Here is a 17,929-nt window from a genome sequence, read left to right as displayed (position 1 = left end):
CCCCCATGTACCTGGGCCTGAGATACAGGCACACTTGGAGCAGTAGATCAGGGAGAGGTGGGGTCTGTTGCACCCCACGGGGCACCCGGAGGAGGGGGGGACCAAGGGCCACGACCTTCTGCGTGTGCCCCCCTACAGCTGGGGCCAGGGGGTCCAAAGTCATGCCTGGGGCTCCTCTCCCGGGGGCTCAGTCCTTAGCTGGCTGGGCAGGGAGGGGGTGGAGGCAGGTAGATGAGCCCCTGGGGACTGCCCCGCGGTCCCGTCCCCCAGCTCGGATGGCAGAGGCACAGGCAGGTGTCTGTCAGTGTCTCCCCACCTCCGGCTGACGCTGGGCGGGGGCTGCACGGCTCAGGGTGTCCCCAGGGCTACTTCGGGCCGGGCTGCGGGCGGCGGTGTCAGTGTGAGCACGGGGCAGCTTGTGACCACGTCAGCGGGGCTTGCACCTGCCCGGCCGGCTGGAGGGGAACCTTCTGTGAACGTGGTGAGCTGGGCCGTGGGCCGGGGCTGGCGGTGGGCCCCGTTTCCTGGCTGTCTCCCATCACCGCCCGCTCTCGGCAGCCTGCCCGGCGGGCTTCTTTGGACTGGATTGCCGTGGCGTCTGTGACTGTGTCGCCGGAGCCTCCTGTGACTCCGTGAGCGGCTCCTGCCTCTGCCCCGCCGGCCGCCGGGGCCCCCGCTGTGCCCAGGGTACGAGAGGCCCAGGCGGCCCCGGGGGCTACGGGAGGGGGGCCGGGTCCACCGAGCGAGACTCGCGTCTAGGGCCTCTTCCTGGGTGTTCGACGCTGCCCGGTGGCCACCTGGGAAACGCTGCCTTTGCCCACAAGGGCCAGCATGTTGGTCTCTGTGGCCACCCTGCCTGTGCCCAGCTGCCCCGGATCTGCTGCAGCCCCTGCCAGGGCCGCTCCCCAGGCCCCTGACTGTCCCCTGTCCTGCAGCCTGCCCAGCCCACTCCTACGGACACAACTGCAGCCAAGCCTGCACCTGCTTCAACGGGGCCTCCTGTGACCCTGTCCACGGACGGTGCCGCTGTGGCCCTGGCTGGATGGGTTCCACTTGCCTGGAGGGTAAGCCCTCCCGAGGAGGGGTCCTTCAGGAGCAAACAGTCCCACCCCGGGGAGTCTGGAACCAAGGATTGTGTCAGCCCTTCGATGAGCCGTGCAGGGTCACGTGGGCATGGGATGCCGGTGACGCGGGTTTCACCGGGAGCGACGGGCAGGGAGGACCGGGGCCTGTCACACCCCCACGGGGCCCACGGCACCTGGGGGCGGCAGGGGGGTGCCGGGCCCCCCCCCCCCCCGAGGTGGGTTGGGGGCCCGGGGTGGCCTGGGGCAGGTTATCTTACATGCAGCCCTGGGGGAGGTCCTCCCTACAGAGCCTGGTGTTGGGTTTTGGGGTGGCTGGAAATCACAGAACCACCAGGGCCAGCCCTCGACAGGGGAGAGGCGTTGGCCCTGCTGGGCTGACTGGTGGGGTGCTGCCCCCCCCCCCCCCCAGCCTGCCCCTCAGGCCTCTACGGCGAGAACTGTCAACATTCCTGCCTTTGCCAGCACGGGGGCACCTGTGACCCTGTCTCAGGCCACTGCACGTGCCCAGAGGGCTGGGGTGGCCCAGCCTGTGAGGAGGGTGAGCACGGGTCAGGCGGTAGAGGAGGAGGAGGGACCTGGGGTCCGGGGTGGGTGCCCCGAGTGTCCCGGCATGCCCCCCGCCCCACCTCCTTGGGCAGAGGCGGCTTCCTGCTGCTGGGGGCTGTGGCCCAGACCTGTAGTGTGACCAGCCCCAGGCACCTCTCCTTCTCGACGTGGGGTGCAAGGTCCTGGGCGGGGTGGGGGTCTCCTGGGCATGGGGGGCACAGGGCACTCCCGGAGCCCCGTACCCTGCAGAATGTCTCCCGGGACGCTTCGGGGCCAGTTGCCAACACAGCTGCAGGTGCCTCAACGGTGGCCTCTGTGACCGGTACTCAGGCCGCTGCCTCTGCCCAGCTGGCTGGACCGGGGACGAGTGTCAGAGCCGTGAGTGGGCCAGATTGGGGGCCAGTTGGGGGAAGTCCGGGGGTCCCTCTGGGCCCATCAGGGGCTGGCCTCAGCCTCCCTGCAGGGTGGAGGGCCCGGTGAGGGGTTTCTTGGCAGGTGGGGGCAGGGGCGGCTGTCTGAGCTCCCAGGGGTCTCCTGTGGGAGGGCTGGGGGGGCCCCGCTTGAACCCCCGGAGCCCGACCCAGCCCTCTGCCTGCAGCCTGTGCCGAAGGCACGTTTGGGGCTCACTGCGAGGAGCGCTGTGCCTGCCGGCGGGGAGCCACCTGTCACCACGTCACGGGGGCCTGCCTCTGCCCCCCGGGATGGAGGGGCTCGCAGTGTGAGAACGGTGAGCCCCTCGGCGCCGCCGCACCCGGGGGCCCCGCTGCTCGGGTGGGGGTGGGCCCTGACGCCGTGCCCCCTCCCCCCCCACCGGCGCGGCCCGCGCCGGCCCTGGGGCTCCCTGCCACCCCAGCACATGGCTTCCCGCAGCCTGCCCGCGTGGCCGGTTCGGAAAGGACTGTGGCCAGCGCTGCCAGTGCCCGCCGGGCGCCGCCTGCCACCACGTCACCGGGGAGTGTCGCTGTCCAGCGGGCCTCACGGGGCCCAGCTGCGAGCAGGGTAGGTGACACCGCCCGGGCGGGCACGGGGCTGTGCGTCCCCCTGGAGCGGCACCCCCACGGTGGGGGGGGGGGGCTCCGCAGGGGGGCGGCTCTGGGGCGGACGGAGGGGGCTCCCGAGCCGGGCCGGGACCGACCTCCGCCTGCGCCGCAGCCTGCCCGCCAGGCACCTTTGGGGAGCGCTGTGGGCAGAAGTGCCGTTGTCCCAGCGAGAACCAGACCTGCCACCCCGCCCTGGGGACCTGCACGTGTGCCGCTGGCTACCACGGTTCCGGCTGCCGGCAGCGTGAGTGCGCCGGGCCGCCCGCCGGGCCATCCTTGGGAGGGCTGCGCACTGCCGCGGGCCCGGCCCAGCTCCTGGCCCCTGGCAACGGCCCCTGTCCTCGCAGGGTGCCCCCCTGGGCGGTTTGGACCCGGCTGTGAGCAGCCGTGCGGGTGTCTCCACGGGGGCTCCTGTGATGCGGCCACCGGCGCCTGCCTCTGCCCTGCTGGGTTCCTCGGGGCCGACTGCAGCCTGGGTGAGTGGTTGGGGCGAGGGCTGGGTGGCTGGCTGAGGGAGGGGGTGGCTGCCCTCTGTGCCTCAGTGGGCAGGGCCCCTGACCATCTGCTCCCCCCTCCCCGCCCCTGATTCTCCTGCTGGCCCCAGGCTGGGCTAAGGTGGGGGGTGTCAGTGTGACCCCAGTGTCCCTGCCGGTCAACTCTGTCCCCTTCACCTGTCCCCACTCTCCCCCTCCCCACCCCAGGCCCCCCAGCCACGCCCGGCAGGGGCTTGTGGACCTCTGTGCAGAGGCCGGCCAGGCATCCAGCTGAGAAAAGTGCCTTTCTCTGAGTCATGTGGGGACTCCCCGCCCATCCGGGAGCCTGGCTGGGCTGGTGGGGGTGGGGTGGGGGCATCAGTGAGTCACTGTCGCCGCAGAGCAGGCCTGGCCCCCAGCAGACCCGTGGGTAGAGGGGAGATGCCAGGGCGGGCGGGGGCACGGGAGGAGGTTGCCGCCGCCCCGTCCGGGCCAGACACAGGGCTCCCCCTGCCCCTTCCCGTCCCTGGGCCGACGTGGCAGAGAGAAGGGCAGCCGGCAGCGGCGGCCACCCTCCCGTCTCCTCCCGGCAGCCTGTCCACAGGGCCGCTTCGGTCCTGGCTGCGCGCGTGTGTGCAGGTGTGGGCAGGGGGCGGCCTGCGACCCCGTGAATGGCAGCTGCACCTGTCCCCCGGGGAGGACCGGCCTCCACTGTGAGCACGGTGAGCACGGACTCCACCTGCCACTGTCCGTGTCAGCCCTCGGGAGCGGGGCCGATGGGCTGGAGCCATGGGTTCCCCAGGGGAGACCTGGGCCCCCAAAACCGGGTGGTACATTCATGCTGATGGTCTCCGACGATCCCAAGGGGCTCGTGGGGGCCGAGCAAGTTCCAACCCGGACCCTCCCAGCAGACAGTGGGCGGGCGGGGGGCGGGGTCAAGCAGCTATCTCGTCTGAGGACAGAGCCAGCTTCCTGGCTCATGGCCCCTTGGCATAGCGTCCTGCTGGCCCTTTCTGCTGGCCCAAGAGGCCAGGGACCCCAGGTAGAGGGACGTCTGGAGCACGAGGCATGGGGGAGAACAGGGGTGGCTTGTGCCCATGATGGCACCCGGACCCCACGGCCACAGCTACGGCCCCTTGGCCTGGCCCCCCCACCCTGGTAGATCTGAGCTCTCTGCTTTTCTTTAGTCCTCCTCAAGGAGTCAGTGACAAACCCCCATTCTTAACCAGCGGCAGTAAGGAGTCATAAGCCTTATGGCCCGGCTGTAGCTAGGCTGTGTCTTCGCCTCCAGGGGAGTATGGCAGCCACGGTCAGTCGTATTACAATCAGAGGCCACCGGAGGGCATGGCAGCCCGGCCTCCTTCTCAGCCCAGAGGGTGTGCCTGTGCGGAGGGCCGCCGCCTCCAGGAAGGCTTCCCTGACCACCTCCTGCCAGCTGGGCGGGCACTCCCGTGCCCTGGAGGCCGCTGGCCCCTTTCATCCTGATCGTCCCTGGCGCCCAGCCAGCCCTGGCATTTGCTAACTGAGAGAACGGATGAATGAGCAGGACACGGCTCGTGTCACTCCCTGGCGCTCGTGTCCCTGGGGGTGGAGACCGGCACCAGCAGGCCCCAGAAGGCGTCTGTTGAAGGAAGGTCTGACGTGGTGGGGACGTGTCCCCAGAGCGTGTCCAGCCCCGGCCAGAGCTGTGAGCAGCGCCTGACTTCTGCCTCCAGGCTGCCCTCGGAACCGGTTTGGCATAAGCTGCGAGCACACATGCTCCTGCAGAAACGGGGGCCTGTGCCACGCCACCAACGGCAGTTGCTCCTGCGGCCTAGGCTGGATGGGGCCGCGGTGTGAGCTGGGTGAGCTCCCGGGCGGCCGGAGGGTCAGGGCCTCGATGGGGGGGGGGGGGGGGGTCTGGGCCCCCTGGAGATCGTGGGGCTCGGGGGCCGCCGCGGGTCTGGGCCAGGCTCCCGAGGCCGCTGGAATCAGGCTGGCGTGGGGGGGCCGCCCCTCACGTCCCCGCTCTCTCCGCAGCCTGCCCTCCCGGTCGCTACGGTGCCGCCTGCCGCCTGGAGTGCTCATGCCAGAACAATGGCACCTGTGAGCCCGCCACGGGCGCCTGCCACTGCGGCCCCGGCTTCTACGGCCAGGCCTGCCAGCACCGTGAGTCCTGGGGAGGGGACCCCTGCCCGGCACCCGCCCCTGCCACGTCAGGGCCCACCTGGGCTTCCGTGGCAATGGCCGCCGTCCCCGTCCCTCCCCGCGGGGCGGATGGCTTGGGGCCTGGCCCCGCTCACCGTGGGAGTCCGAGGCCAGAGGTCTTGGGCTCAGGGTCCCGTGCGAGCCGGCGGACCTCCCACCCGAGCCCCAGCCGTGATGGGGGAGCTCCCCAGGCCTGGGAGGGGGAAGGGGGGACGCGAGCCTTGGAACCAAGCCCTTTGCTCACTCTGGGCCAACTGAGGTGGGGACTCTAACGCGGGCCCCCTTCAGCCTGTCCCCCTGGCTTCCACGGGGCTGGCTGCCAGGTGGCGTGTGAGTGTCAGCACGGAGCCTCCTGCCACCCCGTCAGCGGCCAGTGTCTCTGCCCCGCCGGCTTCCACGGCCAGCTCTGCGAGAGGGGTGAGTGCTCTGCGCTCCTGCGTGCGACCCTGGCCCTGTCCAGTCTGGCGCGGGGACCGGAGGGGACACCGAGCCCGCTGCCTCCCAGCAGGGTGTGAAGCAGGCTCATTTGGAGAGGGCTGCCGCCAGCACTGTGACTGCGAGGCCGGGGCACCCTGCGACCCCGTCACCGGCCAGTGCCTTTGCCCCCCAGGGCGCACAGGGGCCACCTGTGACCGTGGTAAGTCTGGGGTCCCGCTTGGCGGGGCACAGGTGTGGGTCTCTGTCTTTGGCGAGTGCTGCTGGTGCAGGGGGAGCCTCAGCTGTGCTCCGCCCTGGGCACATCTCCCCCCTCTGTGGGGGGCAGCTGCTGGAGGGGGCGCCCAGCGTGAGGCTCCTGCTCAGGGTCGTCAAGGCCCCACACTCTGCTCTCTGGCCAGAACGGGGGCCCGGTTGGGCGGGGTGGAGACCTGCCCGATCCGCCAGCCTGCCCGGACGGAGGAGGGGCCGCACACGTGAGCTCACGGTTGTGCGCTCAGCTTGACCCGGGGAGGAGCGTCCCTGACCGCCAGGCCCCCTCTGCCAGCCCCAGGGCCGAGCGGGGAGCGGGGTGGTGACGCCGGGCAGGTACCCGGTACCTGGCGCTTTCTGGTGTGGGAGCTCACGTGGGGCGGGAAAAGCAAGGCCTGGGGCCTCCGCTCCCTCACGCTCCTGCACGGAGGGCCTGGGTCCCCTGGGCAGGGCAGGTGGACGGACCCTCAGGCCTGTCTCTCCTACTTCGTGCCGCCTGCAGACTGCAGACCGGGCTTCTTTGGGCCAGGCTGTGCCTTGCGCTGTAGCTGCGGAGCTGGGGCCGGTTGTGACCCCGTCAATGGGCAGTGCCACTGCGTGGACGGCTACACTGGGCCCACCTGCCAGCAAGGTGAGCCAGGCTCCCGAGGGGGTGGAGGGAGGGCGACATGCTTCTCAGCCCCACCCCCGGCGTCCGCCCCACCCCTGGCGCGGGCCCCATCCCTCCTCCCCACACACGGTGCCCCTGCGAGGACATCACCATCCCAGCTGGGTACCCCTGTTGTCCGTATGGCTGCTGATGGGCGAGGTGCGGACCGTGGGGCCGGGTTCTGCCGCGCCAGCCGCCCACGGTGGCCCTAGACGGCAGCAAGGGTGGGCTCAACCCCCGGGGCAGGGCTGAATGCATCCGCTGACCTGGCCCTCCACCCCTCCCCTCCTTGCCCTGCGTGTGTGAACCAGAGCGTGATGGTGCGCCCGTGTGTGTGTGTGTGTGTGTGTGTGTGTGCGCGCGTGTGCTGCAGTCTATATGCTAACCCGTGTGTGTGCATGCTGGTGCGTGCCTGTGCCCCTGTGCACGTCGGTGCCTGCCTGCACCCCCAGGCAGTGAGGGAGGGTGCAGGAACTGCACCTTGGCCCCTCAGCCCCCTGGGGGGACGTGCCTCTGCAGGCAGAGCTCTGCGGTGCCCCTGGGGTTCCGCGGTCAGCTTGCCCAGACCCAGCCTGCTGAGGGGAAGGGCTGTGTGTGCCGAGAAGGTCGTGCCTGGGGCCCGTCTGGGGCCCGTGCGGACGGGCTGTGCACACAGGTGAAGCCAGGAGCCAGGCTGGGTGGGGATTCCAGACAGGTCCTCGGCTGGGAACCCCAAATGCGGGCCGGATGTTGTGCAAGCGTGCCTTCCAGCCTCTCTGAGGGGCCCTGGGCCCAGGAGTGTTGGGAGTCCCGGGGGCGTGGTCTCACGGGAGGCGGGGTGGGGGCGGGGCGGTGGAGGCGGGGCTTGCAGGGCTGCGGCTCGGGACGCAGCGCCACCCACGGCGGCACCTGGTGGTCGGCTGTGGGATTGCGCCGCAGGCGCTGCTAGGCGGTCCTAGCAGCCTGGACAGGTGGCAAGGGTCCGGGACCTGTGTCACCCCTGAGCCCTGTGGGAAGGAGGAGAGGCGAGGCCTCCCTGCCTTGCAGTTCTGGGCCCTGCTCACTTTCCTGGAGTGGAGCGGCTAGCTTCTAGTAAAACCCCTCTCCATCCAGCCTCAAAGTCCCTCTTCCCGGCCCTCCGTGATACTGGCCTGGGGGCACTGGGGGCTTTCATTTGCAGAGGGAGGACCCTACAGGCCTAGGTGGCAGAGAGGCATTTGCTGGTGTCACTGGTCTGTTACCAGGAGACTGAGGCCAGAGGAGGGATGAGGATTGTGCATGTAATTACTTATAACCCAGGCTCCACAGGGTGGCGGGCAGGCCAGAATCTGGACCTCAGACACGGGGCGGTGCAGAAGCTGGGGGGGAAGGGCTGGGCTGTCTCCCCTTCATCGGCCTGGAGCTGGAGGGGCAGGAGGGGACACCTGAAGTGGGAGCCCAGAACTGGCCGGGTCGAGAGTTTCCCCGTGCCCCGGGGCTGACCCTCCTTTCCCCTGTCCCTACAGCGGCCTTGCAACCGGCCTCTGACGGACCAGCACCTGGGCTCAGCAGCAGGGCACAGAAACACTAGCGCAGAGGCAGCAGTCAAGCAGGCCCGTCTCCCGGGTGCTCTGGCGACGACTGAGGAGGGCGCCCATAGGCCAGGACTCCAGCCGCAGCCTCGTCCCCGAGGGCCGTGTGCAGCCACGCAGCCCCTCGCTCTGCAAGGATCGGCTGGCACGGGGAGGGAGGCCCTGGCCGGCCCAACCGCAAGGAGCCCGGACGAGTGGACCGGCCCTATTGGCTGTACGTGCTGAGCAAGCCCGCCTCCCCGGGTGGGGACTGAGGTGTGGGCGCAGGTGCGGCAGGGGACCCCTGCCCCCCGAGCTGGTTCTTCTGGTGCTAGGCCCTGGGACTGCTGTGGCCCCATCTGTTCGCCTGGAGCCACAGCCCACTGTATTTATGTAAAAGTATTTATGGGCAGCTGGACACGCCCGCCGCACCCTGGGCACCGAAGGCTGCCCGTCCCCTGCGCCACGAAACCCTGACGCGGGACCTTGGGGCTCTGAGGGGCCTCTGGGTGGGGGACTCTGGTACATGTGAAACCCAGTAATTTAAGGAAGAAGCAGTCGCTTCCTTGTGACCTGTGTGCTCCCTGCTTCGGGCTCACTGTGGTGGCCTCCCGGGTGCGCCCAATGAGTGTGTTCGGACCGGGATCCCCTCCTGACTGGGGAGGCCCCGTCTGGCCCCCCCCACCCCCCGCTCCCCCAGGGTGTGGCTGGCACACGAGGAGGGTTGGAGTTTGTCCTGGTTCCCGGTGCCCTGGAGGGGCACGAGGGGGCTGGTCTGTGCGTGGGCCCCTCGGGGAGGAGGCTGGCCCGAGGGCAGGGGTGCTGTGGCCGGGGGCGGGGCAGGCTGGGCACCCCACCCCTCCTGTCTTCAGAGCGGAAACGGTGGAGGGGTGAAGAACATCCAGTAGAGTGGGCTGCACCCAGATGGTCAGGCCGGACACTTAGGGTCGGGGCTGTAGTCCCTCTGCCCTTCCCTTGGACACCAGCCTAGCTAGCTGATCCCCTCAGGGCAAAGCGTCTCATGGAGCGAAGTGACCCACCCTGTCCCCTTAGGCAGACACCTAGTGAACAACCCGTGGCAGAGGAGATCAAAGGGACGGGCCCCTGTGTTAAGGTCTTAAAGTCCCAGGAGGGACAAGGGGGGACAGATTGGTGACGTGATACAGGAAGCTGCGGTCACAGGAGGACCGGTCGTGAAGGCTGGGGGTGGAGCTGTGCAGGGTGGGCGGCGCCTGGAGGCCGTAGGGAGGCTCCTAGAGGGGACGGGGGACGGGGACAGGGGACCGGAGAGGACGGTTAGCAGAAACAAGGGGAGTTGTGAACATCCTTCCAATTGAAGTTCTGGAACAAGGAGGGAAAAAAATGACAGAAGCAACAACAGTTGTCCGGCCAGAAGGTGAACCGTCTCAGACCAGAAGTGCTCCACGCGTAACACAAAAGTAAAAGAGCCAGGATCCCAAGAATTTTAAGAAAATCACCGGCAAAGAGAGACTCTAAGACGCCCAGAAAAGAAGGGAAGTCCTGGTGACGTCAGACTTGACGGCAGAAACTCGGGAATTGAGGACCGTGGTGCTGTTTTCAAAGCACGGATGACGCTCGAGATTGATGTTACTGTTCAAGCGTCTGGAAAACAAAGTCAGGGTTCTTCTTGGGTCTCCCAAGTCGCCACTGGGTTAGCCCTCGAAAGCCTGATCAAGATGCACTCAGAGGACGCTCACCGGCAAGGAGAGAAAGCCTAGGAAGGTACAGTGAGATGTCCCCACGGTTCCCACATGACCTGGTAACGGAATCAGGTATTCCCATGAGCCGGCAGCAGAGACCCCGAGAGTGTGTGTGGCAGGGGTGGGGAGGGACATCGGCAAGCCACACGCAGCGGCAGGTGAGCGCAACGGAGTGCAGACATGTGGTAACAGGCTAGGTCACTTCCTGCCCGGAGGGAATGTCATCTCCGGTGGAAAGTGGAGAAGGAGGAATAATAAAGCAGAGTGAGAAAGTAGATTAGCAAAGCCTTGTAAGTGGTTACAAGGGACATCAAAACACTGATCCGTGGGTTGCGTCAGACCTTATTCCGTGGTACTTTAACTGTCAAAGACCTGCCTCGAAGGACAAAAACATAAGCTTACGAAATAAATCAAAAGAAAGCCGGGGTAGGAGTTTTAACGTTTCTGGGCAGAAAGCATCGTAAGTGACTCTGTAAATACGTGTACAGATAAATGCACGAGACAGTAGAGGCTCTGAAGTCCGTAAAAGTGACACTATAACAGGTAGAAATAAACGACGGTGGGTGATTTTAACATGTTCCTTAAAAAAAAAAAAACACGTTAAGCAAGCAGGACATAAGCAATGATAAAATTTTAATAAGCTTTAACATGCGTGGTATACATGTAAACTTATGTTCATATATTTATATTCTTATGTACAGAATTTATATTCGTGTATGTAAACTTTACATTCAGCAAGTGGAGAATGATGGGGCACTTAAGCCTAAAATTCCATTGAAGATGAATAAGGAAGAAAAAAACTAGCAAGGCTGATGATACTAAAAAAAAATTTTTTTAATGTTTTATTTATTTTTGAGAGAGGGGGGGGGGGGGGGGAGGGGCAGAGAGAGAGGGAGACCCAGAATCCGAAGCAGGCTCCAGGCTCCGAGCTGTCAGCACACAGCCCGACGCGGGGCTCAAACCCACAAACTGTGAGATCATGACCTGAGCCGAAGTCGGACGCTCAACCGGCTGAGCCACCCAGGTGCCCTTTGATAGTATTTTTTTTTTTAATTTTTTTTTTCAACGTTTTTATTTTTGGGACAGAGACAGAGCATGAACGGGGGAGGGGCAGAGAGAGAGAGGGAGACACAGAATCCGAAACAGGCTCCAGGCTCTGAGCCGTCAGCACAGAGCCCGACGCGGGGCTCGAACTCACGGACCGCGAGATGGTGAGCTGGCTGAAGTCGGACGCTCAACTGACTGCGCCACCCAGGCGCCCCTCATAGTATTTTTAAACACAAAGAGAAGATACAGGAGGAAGGACTAACTTACAGACGCAACAGAGAGGAAGACCTAAAAATGATGTTAAGAACGATTACGTATAAGTAACAGAATTAAAAAAAATTTTTTTTAACGTTTATTTTTTTGAGACAGAGAGAGACACAGAGCATGAACAGGGTAGGGGCAGAGAGAGAGGGAGACACAGAATCCGAAACAGGCTCCAGGCTCTGAGCGGTCAGCACAGAGCCCGACGCGGGGCTCGAACTCACGGACCGTGAGATGGTGACCTGAGCCGGAGTTGGACGCTTAACCGACCGAGCCACCCAGGCGCCCCTAAGTAACAATTTTTAAAAAGTGGGTAAGTTTTGAGGGAAGATGCGAAACGCCAGGATTGATGCTGGTGGAAATACACACTTGCACAAACCCGCAACTTCAGTAAATACAAGTAGTAACGGAAGCCGCCGCCCGCGGGAGGGCCTGGCCGTGTGCCCGTCCAGGTGGCTGGTGCGAGTTGCAAGGCCCTGTGAAGTTGTCTGATGGGAATTGTTCCGGAAACTCTCTGAAACCGAAGAGCAGCTCACCTCATCCCGTGAGGCCCATGTCAACCTGGTTCTGAAACCAGGGGAGGGCGGGGCAAGCAAAGGAGAGGACCGATCTGTCACGGGTGCGCACGAGTCCTAATCCCAAACACGCACCGCTCCAAAATGCTCGCAAAGTAATCACCCGATCCAACGTGAATTGCCCTGAAGACGGCGGGACAGCATAACATCACAAAGTGCCTCGGCGTGTTTGTGAGATGAGGAATCAGATGATTGTCCGACAGGAGCAGAAAGAACATTCTATACAGTTCGTCTCTGCAGGAGGTAAGTTCTCGGAGGCCCGGCGGCTGCAGGCAGGAGCTTTGCTGGCAGCGGTCACGTGCCGAGAATCTCTCGCAAGTCTGGTGGAGAAGCTGAGGGGGTTCCGATCTTTAAGCGACGCGACGCTGGCCAGCCCTGCCCGCCTAGCACCCCGCCCCCACCCTCCCCGCGGCCTGCATCATCTGCATCCCCGGCCCTGACCCGAAAGCCCCCGTCTCTGTCCCGCCCCAGGAGGACACGGTGCGGGAGACGGGGCTCCGCTTGCTTCGTGCCGGACCCCCTAGGGCCCAGGAAACACTGCAGAAGGAGTGGAAAGCCGGAGTGTCTCCTGCCCCAGGCCCCAGCAGAGCTCTGTGGCTCGGGCCGCACTCGGTGCGAGCGAGACACTAGAATGTGAGGCTGTGGGGCGAGAACCCCGCCCGGTGGTCGGGGGGCAGGACCAGGGAACAGAAAAGCTTCAGACCGGTAAGGGAACAGAAAAGGGCCGACAGACCAGTAAGGATCAGCAGGGCGGGGCATAAAAATCGTATATAGCATATGAAATGTGTAAAACCTATAAAACTCAAATCGTGCTTCAGCGGAGGCCATGACCAACTAGGAAACAATGCAAAGTAAGACGCCCTTCACCTCCCCAAGAAAACCCGTCAATGCCAGCAGATTAATCTGGCAAGAGGATGCGGGAAGCCCTGAACCAAATTAGGAGAACAGACCGGAGAGCCCCCAGTCTGATGTGACCCCGTGTCCAGAGAGCTCCATGATGGCCCGGCAGGGGACAGCTGGGGTTGGGGGTCCGATCTTGGGGATACGGACAGTAACCAGGGGTGGCAACGTGAGCGGGATTTGTGGACGCCCAGGGCCAACGGAGGTAAGGGCGGAAACACTGATCTGCGCGTTGAAGGGGCAAGAATCGGGGCTACGGGGGCTCCCATCGAGTTTCAGGGACTGGGGAGCCCCAGGCACTGCTAGGGTCCCGCCGTGGCATCCAGGGGCACTGGATGTCTTCAGGGCTGTGGGCCCGACCGTGGTGTCCCCGCCAGCCACCAGGGGCGCTTGATTGGGGCGGGGGGGGGGGGGGGCGCCCTGCAGAAAGGCCTTGGAATGTTTCGGAGTGGTTGTAATAGGTGGGTGGGCGGGGACACCTCGGTGTCTGTTCACACTGGGCCCCACGGGGGTTGGCTGATGTCCTAGGAAGCCCACCGACCCCAGCAGCAGGCCCAAAAGGGGCGGTGCGGCTGGCTGGGAGGAGGGGCTGGGCTAGATTGCTTCTGGAGACCCCTCCCCAGCAGGGCAGGTGTGGCAGAGTTCACAGAACCCCCAGGAATCCGGGGGTGGGGGGCAGTGCTGGGCACTGCCATGGAGGAAGGGTCGTTTGGGGTCTTGAGACCTCAGCTGGGCTGGAAGGCAGATCAGAGCCATCTCTGGGAGGGGCCGGGGTCCCGGCTGGCCTGCCCCGCCCTCAAGAAGGCACCTCAGGCTAAGCGGAGGCCCCTCAGAGGGTGTCGAGTGGGCACTGGCCCTGGGGGGGAGCCCTGGCCTTCCACACTTCACCGCCCAGCCCCACCCCCCGCCCACCCGAGCCCCTCCAGGCCTCCAAGCCGCCAGGGCCCTGTGCTTCTGGAGCCTGCTTTGAGGGGTTCCCGTCCTGGGCTGGTCTGGTCTGGCCCTGCCCGGGTGGGCCCAGCCCCTCCCCCGGGGTCCTGGGGTGTCCTTCCTCCTGGCTAAGCACCTTACCCCTTGCTTGGGAGGACGAGGGGGCTCCAGCCAACCACTGTGCAGACCGAAATGGGCCTGAGGTGGTGTCCTGGCCCCAGGTCAGGAAGTCGAGGGCCTGGTCTCAGGGCTTTCCAAACCCTCTTTGCTCCATTAACTGGAAAGGTACCTGGCAGAGGGCGGGCAGTGGACAGGTCTGCCCTTCCGAGGAGCTCGGGGGTCGGTGGGGAGAACGAGCAGGCGGGCTTCCTTCGGGGGAGCTGGGCTTACACAGAAAGCCGCCCCCACCCCTGCCTGACACACACACACGCGTGTGCACACGCCCGGCCTCCGCAGCCAGCTTGCCCGCACAGCAGTTCTGGGAAAAGAGCCGGGAGTTAACCCAGCTCACAGGTGGGCAAGTCGAGCTCCCAGATTCCCACCTGTGCAGTTAGTGGCAGGAGCTACGGGGGGCTGACTCCAGTGACCGGACCCTGCCGCTGTCCCACCGCCCTCTGGTTGTGTAAAATCCCTGCCTGGGACCCGAGACTCTGCTTGGGCTCTGACCTAGGCCTGGTCCTTCCGGCCGCCTGTGGCCACGGAGGTCACCCTGGAGGTCGGTGGGGAGGAGGTGCTCACCCCTCCTGGCACTAGATTTCTCCCCCAACCCCATTCGGTGGGCAGGGCTGGGACAGCTCATCCCCACTGGGCCCTCCAACTGGCTCCGGCCGGCCTCCCCTCCCCACCTGGCCGGGCCTAGGACCGGGAGAGGCACAGCTCAGGGCCTGCCCGATCGCCCCCTTCTGGCTGGGAGTGTGGAGCCGCCCCCCTGGCTTTCAGACCGGAGCTCCCGCGGGATCTGGGCAGATTCTTGTCATAATGGGAGCCCCCACCCCAAGGACAGCACTGCCCGAGCCGAGGGGGCCCTGGGTGTGGACAGACTTCCCCACCTGCACGTCCAGGTCCTGGGGGGACAGATGGGCCCTGAGGGAGGCGGGGGTTGGTGGGACATCCCAGAAGAGCCCCCAGACCCACTAGCCAGACGGAGCCCGCTAGCCAGCAAAGGAGTGTGTGGGGACAGGGGTCAGGAGCCACCGGCCTCGCTCACCAAGCTCCAGGCGGACAGTCCGGCCAAGGCCACAGACGAGCACGGGTGACCAGGAAGAGGGGGGGCCGGACACGCCCCCGGGACCCGGCCCAGGTGACCACGCGCGGGGAGCCGGTCCCGGCCGGTGGCACCCTGGGGATGTTGCAGGGACTGCCCTGGCCTTCCCCGAGACGCAGGCTCCCATGGAAATCCAGGCGCTAAAGAAATACTTTCTTTAATGTCTGTGGAAACCTCAGTCAGGATTTCAGCACTGGCACCAGAGTCCGCTCCCTCAGGCGGGACCTCCTCTCAGAGAGTGGGGCCCTCGGTCCCACGTGGGGGCAGGAGAGGCGAGGGAGGAGCCGGGCCACGTCCTGCGTCCAGTCACGTGCCCTGCGTGGCGGTGCGGTGGGTGCGGGACGTGTGGGAGACGTGGGGCCAAGCTGGCGTGGCCCTGACAGCTTGGGGGAGGGTGGCCCCCGGGGGGGACGGCGCGTGCGAGCTTCCCACCGGATGTGTCTGCAGCCGGCACTGCAGCCCCCAGCGCCTCGGGAGACCCGCGGGCTGTCAGGCTCCTGGGGGCCGGTGGATCTGCGCCCCTCGAATCGCCGGGCAGAGCGGGCTACACGTCTGTCTCCACGCGCAGGCGCTCCATTCTGCGCACGTTGCCCTCCACGGCCACGCGGCTGGTGATGCATCGGGCGAAGTCCTCGGGGAACCAGCCCGTCTCCCCGTCCCTCAGCCTCTCGCCGTAGAACCATCCTGAACACAGATGCGGGGCGGGTGAGGGCGGGGTCCGGGCACGAGGGCGGGGCTGCGATGCCCTCTGAGCCGCTGTTCCAGAAGGCACCAGGCCGAGGCCCCTCCCTTACAGCGGATCACCACCAGCTCCTGCCAAGGGGGCCCGGTTCCGGGTCACACGGGCACCTGGTCCTCCATCGGCAGCTCGGCCCGGATGCCGGCGCATGCCCCGTGCGGGCGCGTGCAGGGGCCCCCGGAGTAGCAGTCACCCTCCGCCCACTTATGACACAGAGTGACAAAGGACCTGATTCTGATCCCGTGACTCAGGGACATTTGAGGACACCCCTGAGGGAGGGTGCCGAGGGGGCCTTGGAGCACCGTGAGCAGTGGCAGGAACTGTGTCCAGGGGGCCAGGGTCAGGGTGCACCGCCCACACGGGTGTGCCCTGGGCCCTGACGGGGCTGGCGGCCTGTCGCCCGGGGCCTCCCCACCAGCGCCGTTCCACTCACCGTCTTCCTGCTCCAGAACCAGGACCACATCCGCCTGCTGCAGGGTGATCTCGTCCGCCTGCTTGGCCAGATAGGCCTTGGTGACCTCCACCTGGGGCAGGTCTGCGGGGGCAGGTGGGGTGGCGGTCAGGGGCAGAGCTGTCCCCGGGAGGACGTGGGCTCCACCTCCCAGCACATCCCCCGTGGCCTGGTCTCAGCGGGGCCTGGGCTGGGCACATGGGCTGGGGACACGTGGCAGCTTCCCCCGGAGGCCACGGGACAGGCTGCCCCTGCCCGGCAGAGGGGGCAGGTGGCTCCTAAGGGGCGGGGCTGGAGCCAGGCTGACGATCTATGGGCCGGCCCGGCTCCGTGCGTGCTCCAGGTACGGGGCACGGTCCTCTCCCCCGCACGGACGAGGCGGCCCTGGGACAGAGCTGGGTCTGTGCGCACAGACGGATACACACGTACCTGGGCAGGTCACCCTGGGGGCAGACAGTGGCACGGACGGAGGGCTGGACGATACCTCTTAGCTCCGTGCCGCCCCCCTGCCCAGGGCCGGGGAAGGGGTCGCGAGCCCTGTTCTCGGTGCGGCGGGCGCTCACCTCCTTTGTTGGCGGGACTCTGCCTCTCCTTGTGTGTGAGCGCCACGATCCAGCGGGCCCGGTCACTCCTGGGGCGGGACAGAGCGTGGGTGAGGCCCTGAGGCCAATCCCGCCAGCCTGGGGACCTCTGGTTTCACGCGGCCCACCCCCAGTGTGGTGCTGTGCGGGGACAGGGGGTCAAAGGGCCTCCCCGGGGTTCCTCAGGCGTCCCCCACGGCCCTGGAGCTGTGACCTGCAGTGATGATGAAGTTCACGGGACACTGGCAGCCTTTCATGACCCCCCACAAACCAGTTCCCTCGGGGGCCGGGTGTGGGAAGTCACAGGCAAGAGGGGCAGCAGGCAGGCTTTACCGAGTCAGGCCGACCCCGAGTCTCATCTGCCCAGGGTCGCAGTCAGGCAGCAGCTGCACCCCTACGACCCGGGCGCTGGGTCCCAAGCCCACCGTCCCTCCCTCCCCTGCCCGCTGAGCCCCCTCCCTGCTGGCACCTCCCTGTGCTGCCCAACGCCCCCCAGCCTGTTCTGACCTCATCACCCCCACCACTGGCGCCCATGCTCGAGCGCCACTGGCCTCACGGCTGCTTCTTGGCAGAGGCCTCCTGCCCCAGGACCTTTGTACTGTGGTGCCTCTGCCAGGCCCTCCTCCCCGGGCCACGCCGTGCTGGTCAGGCTGCCCCCTCCTGGCATTCCCTTCCCTGCCGTGTTTCCCTCCGTGGTCAGGTCCCCCCCCCCCCCCCCCCGCCCCGCCCCACCCCGGGACCTCCCCCCGACTCACGCGGAGTCGGACGACAGCAGGATCTTCTCCTGGCGGCCCTCGCTGTTGTGCAGCAGGGTCACCTGGAAGGGGTGCGGCACGGAGGAGCCGCGGCTGCCGCCGCCCCCCAGCAGGGAGGGGTCGGAGGCCTCCGTCTTCTGGACCCGGATGTGGTCCACTTGGGCGTAGTCCTGCACCACGAAGCTGTCCTCGCTGCAGGGAGACGAGGGGGCGGCCAGATGCCTCCGAGGGTGTGTGGGCGGCCCGGGTCCCCCGCCCGACGGGGGCCAGAAGGACGCTCCTGAGGGCTGCCCCCCCTCCCCCCACCCCCTGGGGAGCACAGGCGGTGCGCTTTCGCGTCCCCGTGGCCTGGGCGGGCAGACCCGGGTCTGCAGGCCCAGGGAGAGACCCGGCCGCCCCGCGTCGCGTGCAGGGGGACCCAGGCCGCTGCCGGGGCCGGGCCAGGCTGGGAGGGGGCCCCCGCCGTGTGCCCCAGCTCTGAGGTCTGAGGAGGCCCGGTGACTCCCCCG

The 17,929-nt window shown here is 66.5% G+C and overlaps 3 protein-coding genes across 3 annotated transcripts in view; 2 read left to right on the top strand and 1 right to left on the bottom strand.

The window, feature by feature from the left end:
• The first annotated feature begins 231 nt into the window (after positions 1 to 231).
• Positions 232 to 4,629, top strand: LOC116738277 (multiple epidermal growth factor-like domains protein 6). The gene is made up of 10 exons (XM_032594439.1): positions 232 to 481; positions 559 to 687; positions 936 to 1,064; positions 1,495 to 1,623; positions 1,881 to 2,009; positions 2,230 to 2,358; positions 2,502 to 2,630; positions 2,784 to 2,915; positions 3,019 to 3,147; positions 4,436 to 4,629. The coding sequence occupies exons 1-10, from the start codon at positions 232 to 234 to the stop codon at positions 4,627 to 4,629; spliced, it is 1,479 nt and encodes a 492-aa protein (XP_032450330.1).
• A 541-nt stretch (positions 4,630 to 5,170) lies between these two features.
• Positions 5,171 to 8,768, top strand: LOC116738242 (nascent polypeptide-associated complex subunit alpha, muscle-specific form-like). Its single transcript, XM_032594183.1, has 5 exons — positions 5,171 to 5,292; positions 5,620 to 5,748; positions 5,840 to 5,968; positions 6,521 to 6,649; positions 8,152 to 8,768. Exons 1-5 carry the CDS (start codon positions 5,221 to 5,223, stop codon positions 8,440 to 8,442), a joined length of 750 nt encoding a protein of 249 aa, XP_032450074.1. The 5' UTR covers positions 5,171 to 5,220; the 3' UTR covers positions 8,443 to 8,768.
• Positions 8,769 to 14,568: 5,800 nt separating this feature from the next.
• The window catches only part of ARHGEF16 (Rho guanine nucleotide exchange factor 16), an 11,091-nt gene continuing 7,730 nt past the window's right edge, over positions 14,569 to 17,929 (bottom strand). Inside the window, exons 5-9 of the mRNA XM_030327262.2 lie at positions 17,741 to 17,768; positions 17,421 to 17,612; positions 16,648 to 16,715; positions 16,067 to 16,168; positions 14,569 to 15,578 (exon numbers count right to left, since the gene is read on the bottom strand). Of these exons, the coding sequence (XP_030183122.1) occupies positions 15,439 to 15,578; positions 16,067 to 16,168; positions 16,648 to 16,715; positions 17,421 to 17,612; positions 17,741 to 17,768 (530 nt within the window). The 3' untranslated portion in view covers positions 14,569 to 15,438. The remainder of the gene's footprint in view (positions 15,579 to 16,066; positions 16,169 to 16,647; positions 16,716 to 17,420; positions 17,613 to 17,740; positions 17,769 to 17,929) is intronic.

The sequence above is a fragment of the Lynx canadensis genome, chromosome C1, assembly GCF_007474595.2.
Source record: "Lynx canadensis isolate LIC74 chromosome C1, mLynCan4.pri.v2, whole genome shotgun sequence".
Taxonomy (NCBI): domain Eukaryota; kingdom Metazoa; phylum Chordata; class Mammalia; order Carnivora; family Felidae; genus Lynx; species Lynx canadensis.
This window is presented reverse-complemented; position numbering and strand designations above follow the sequence as displayed.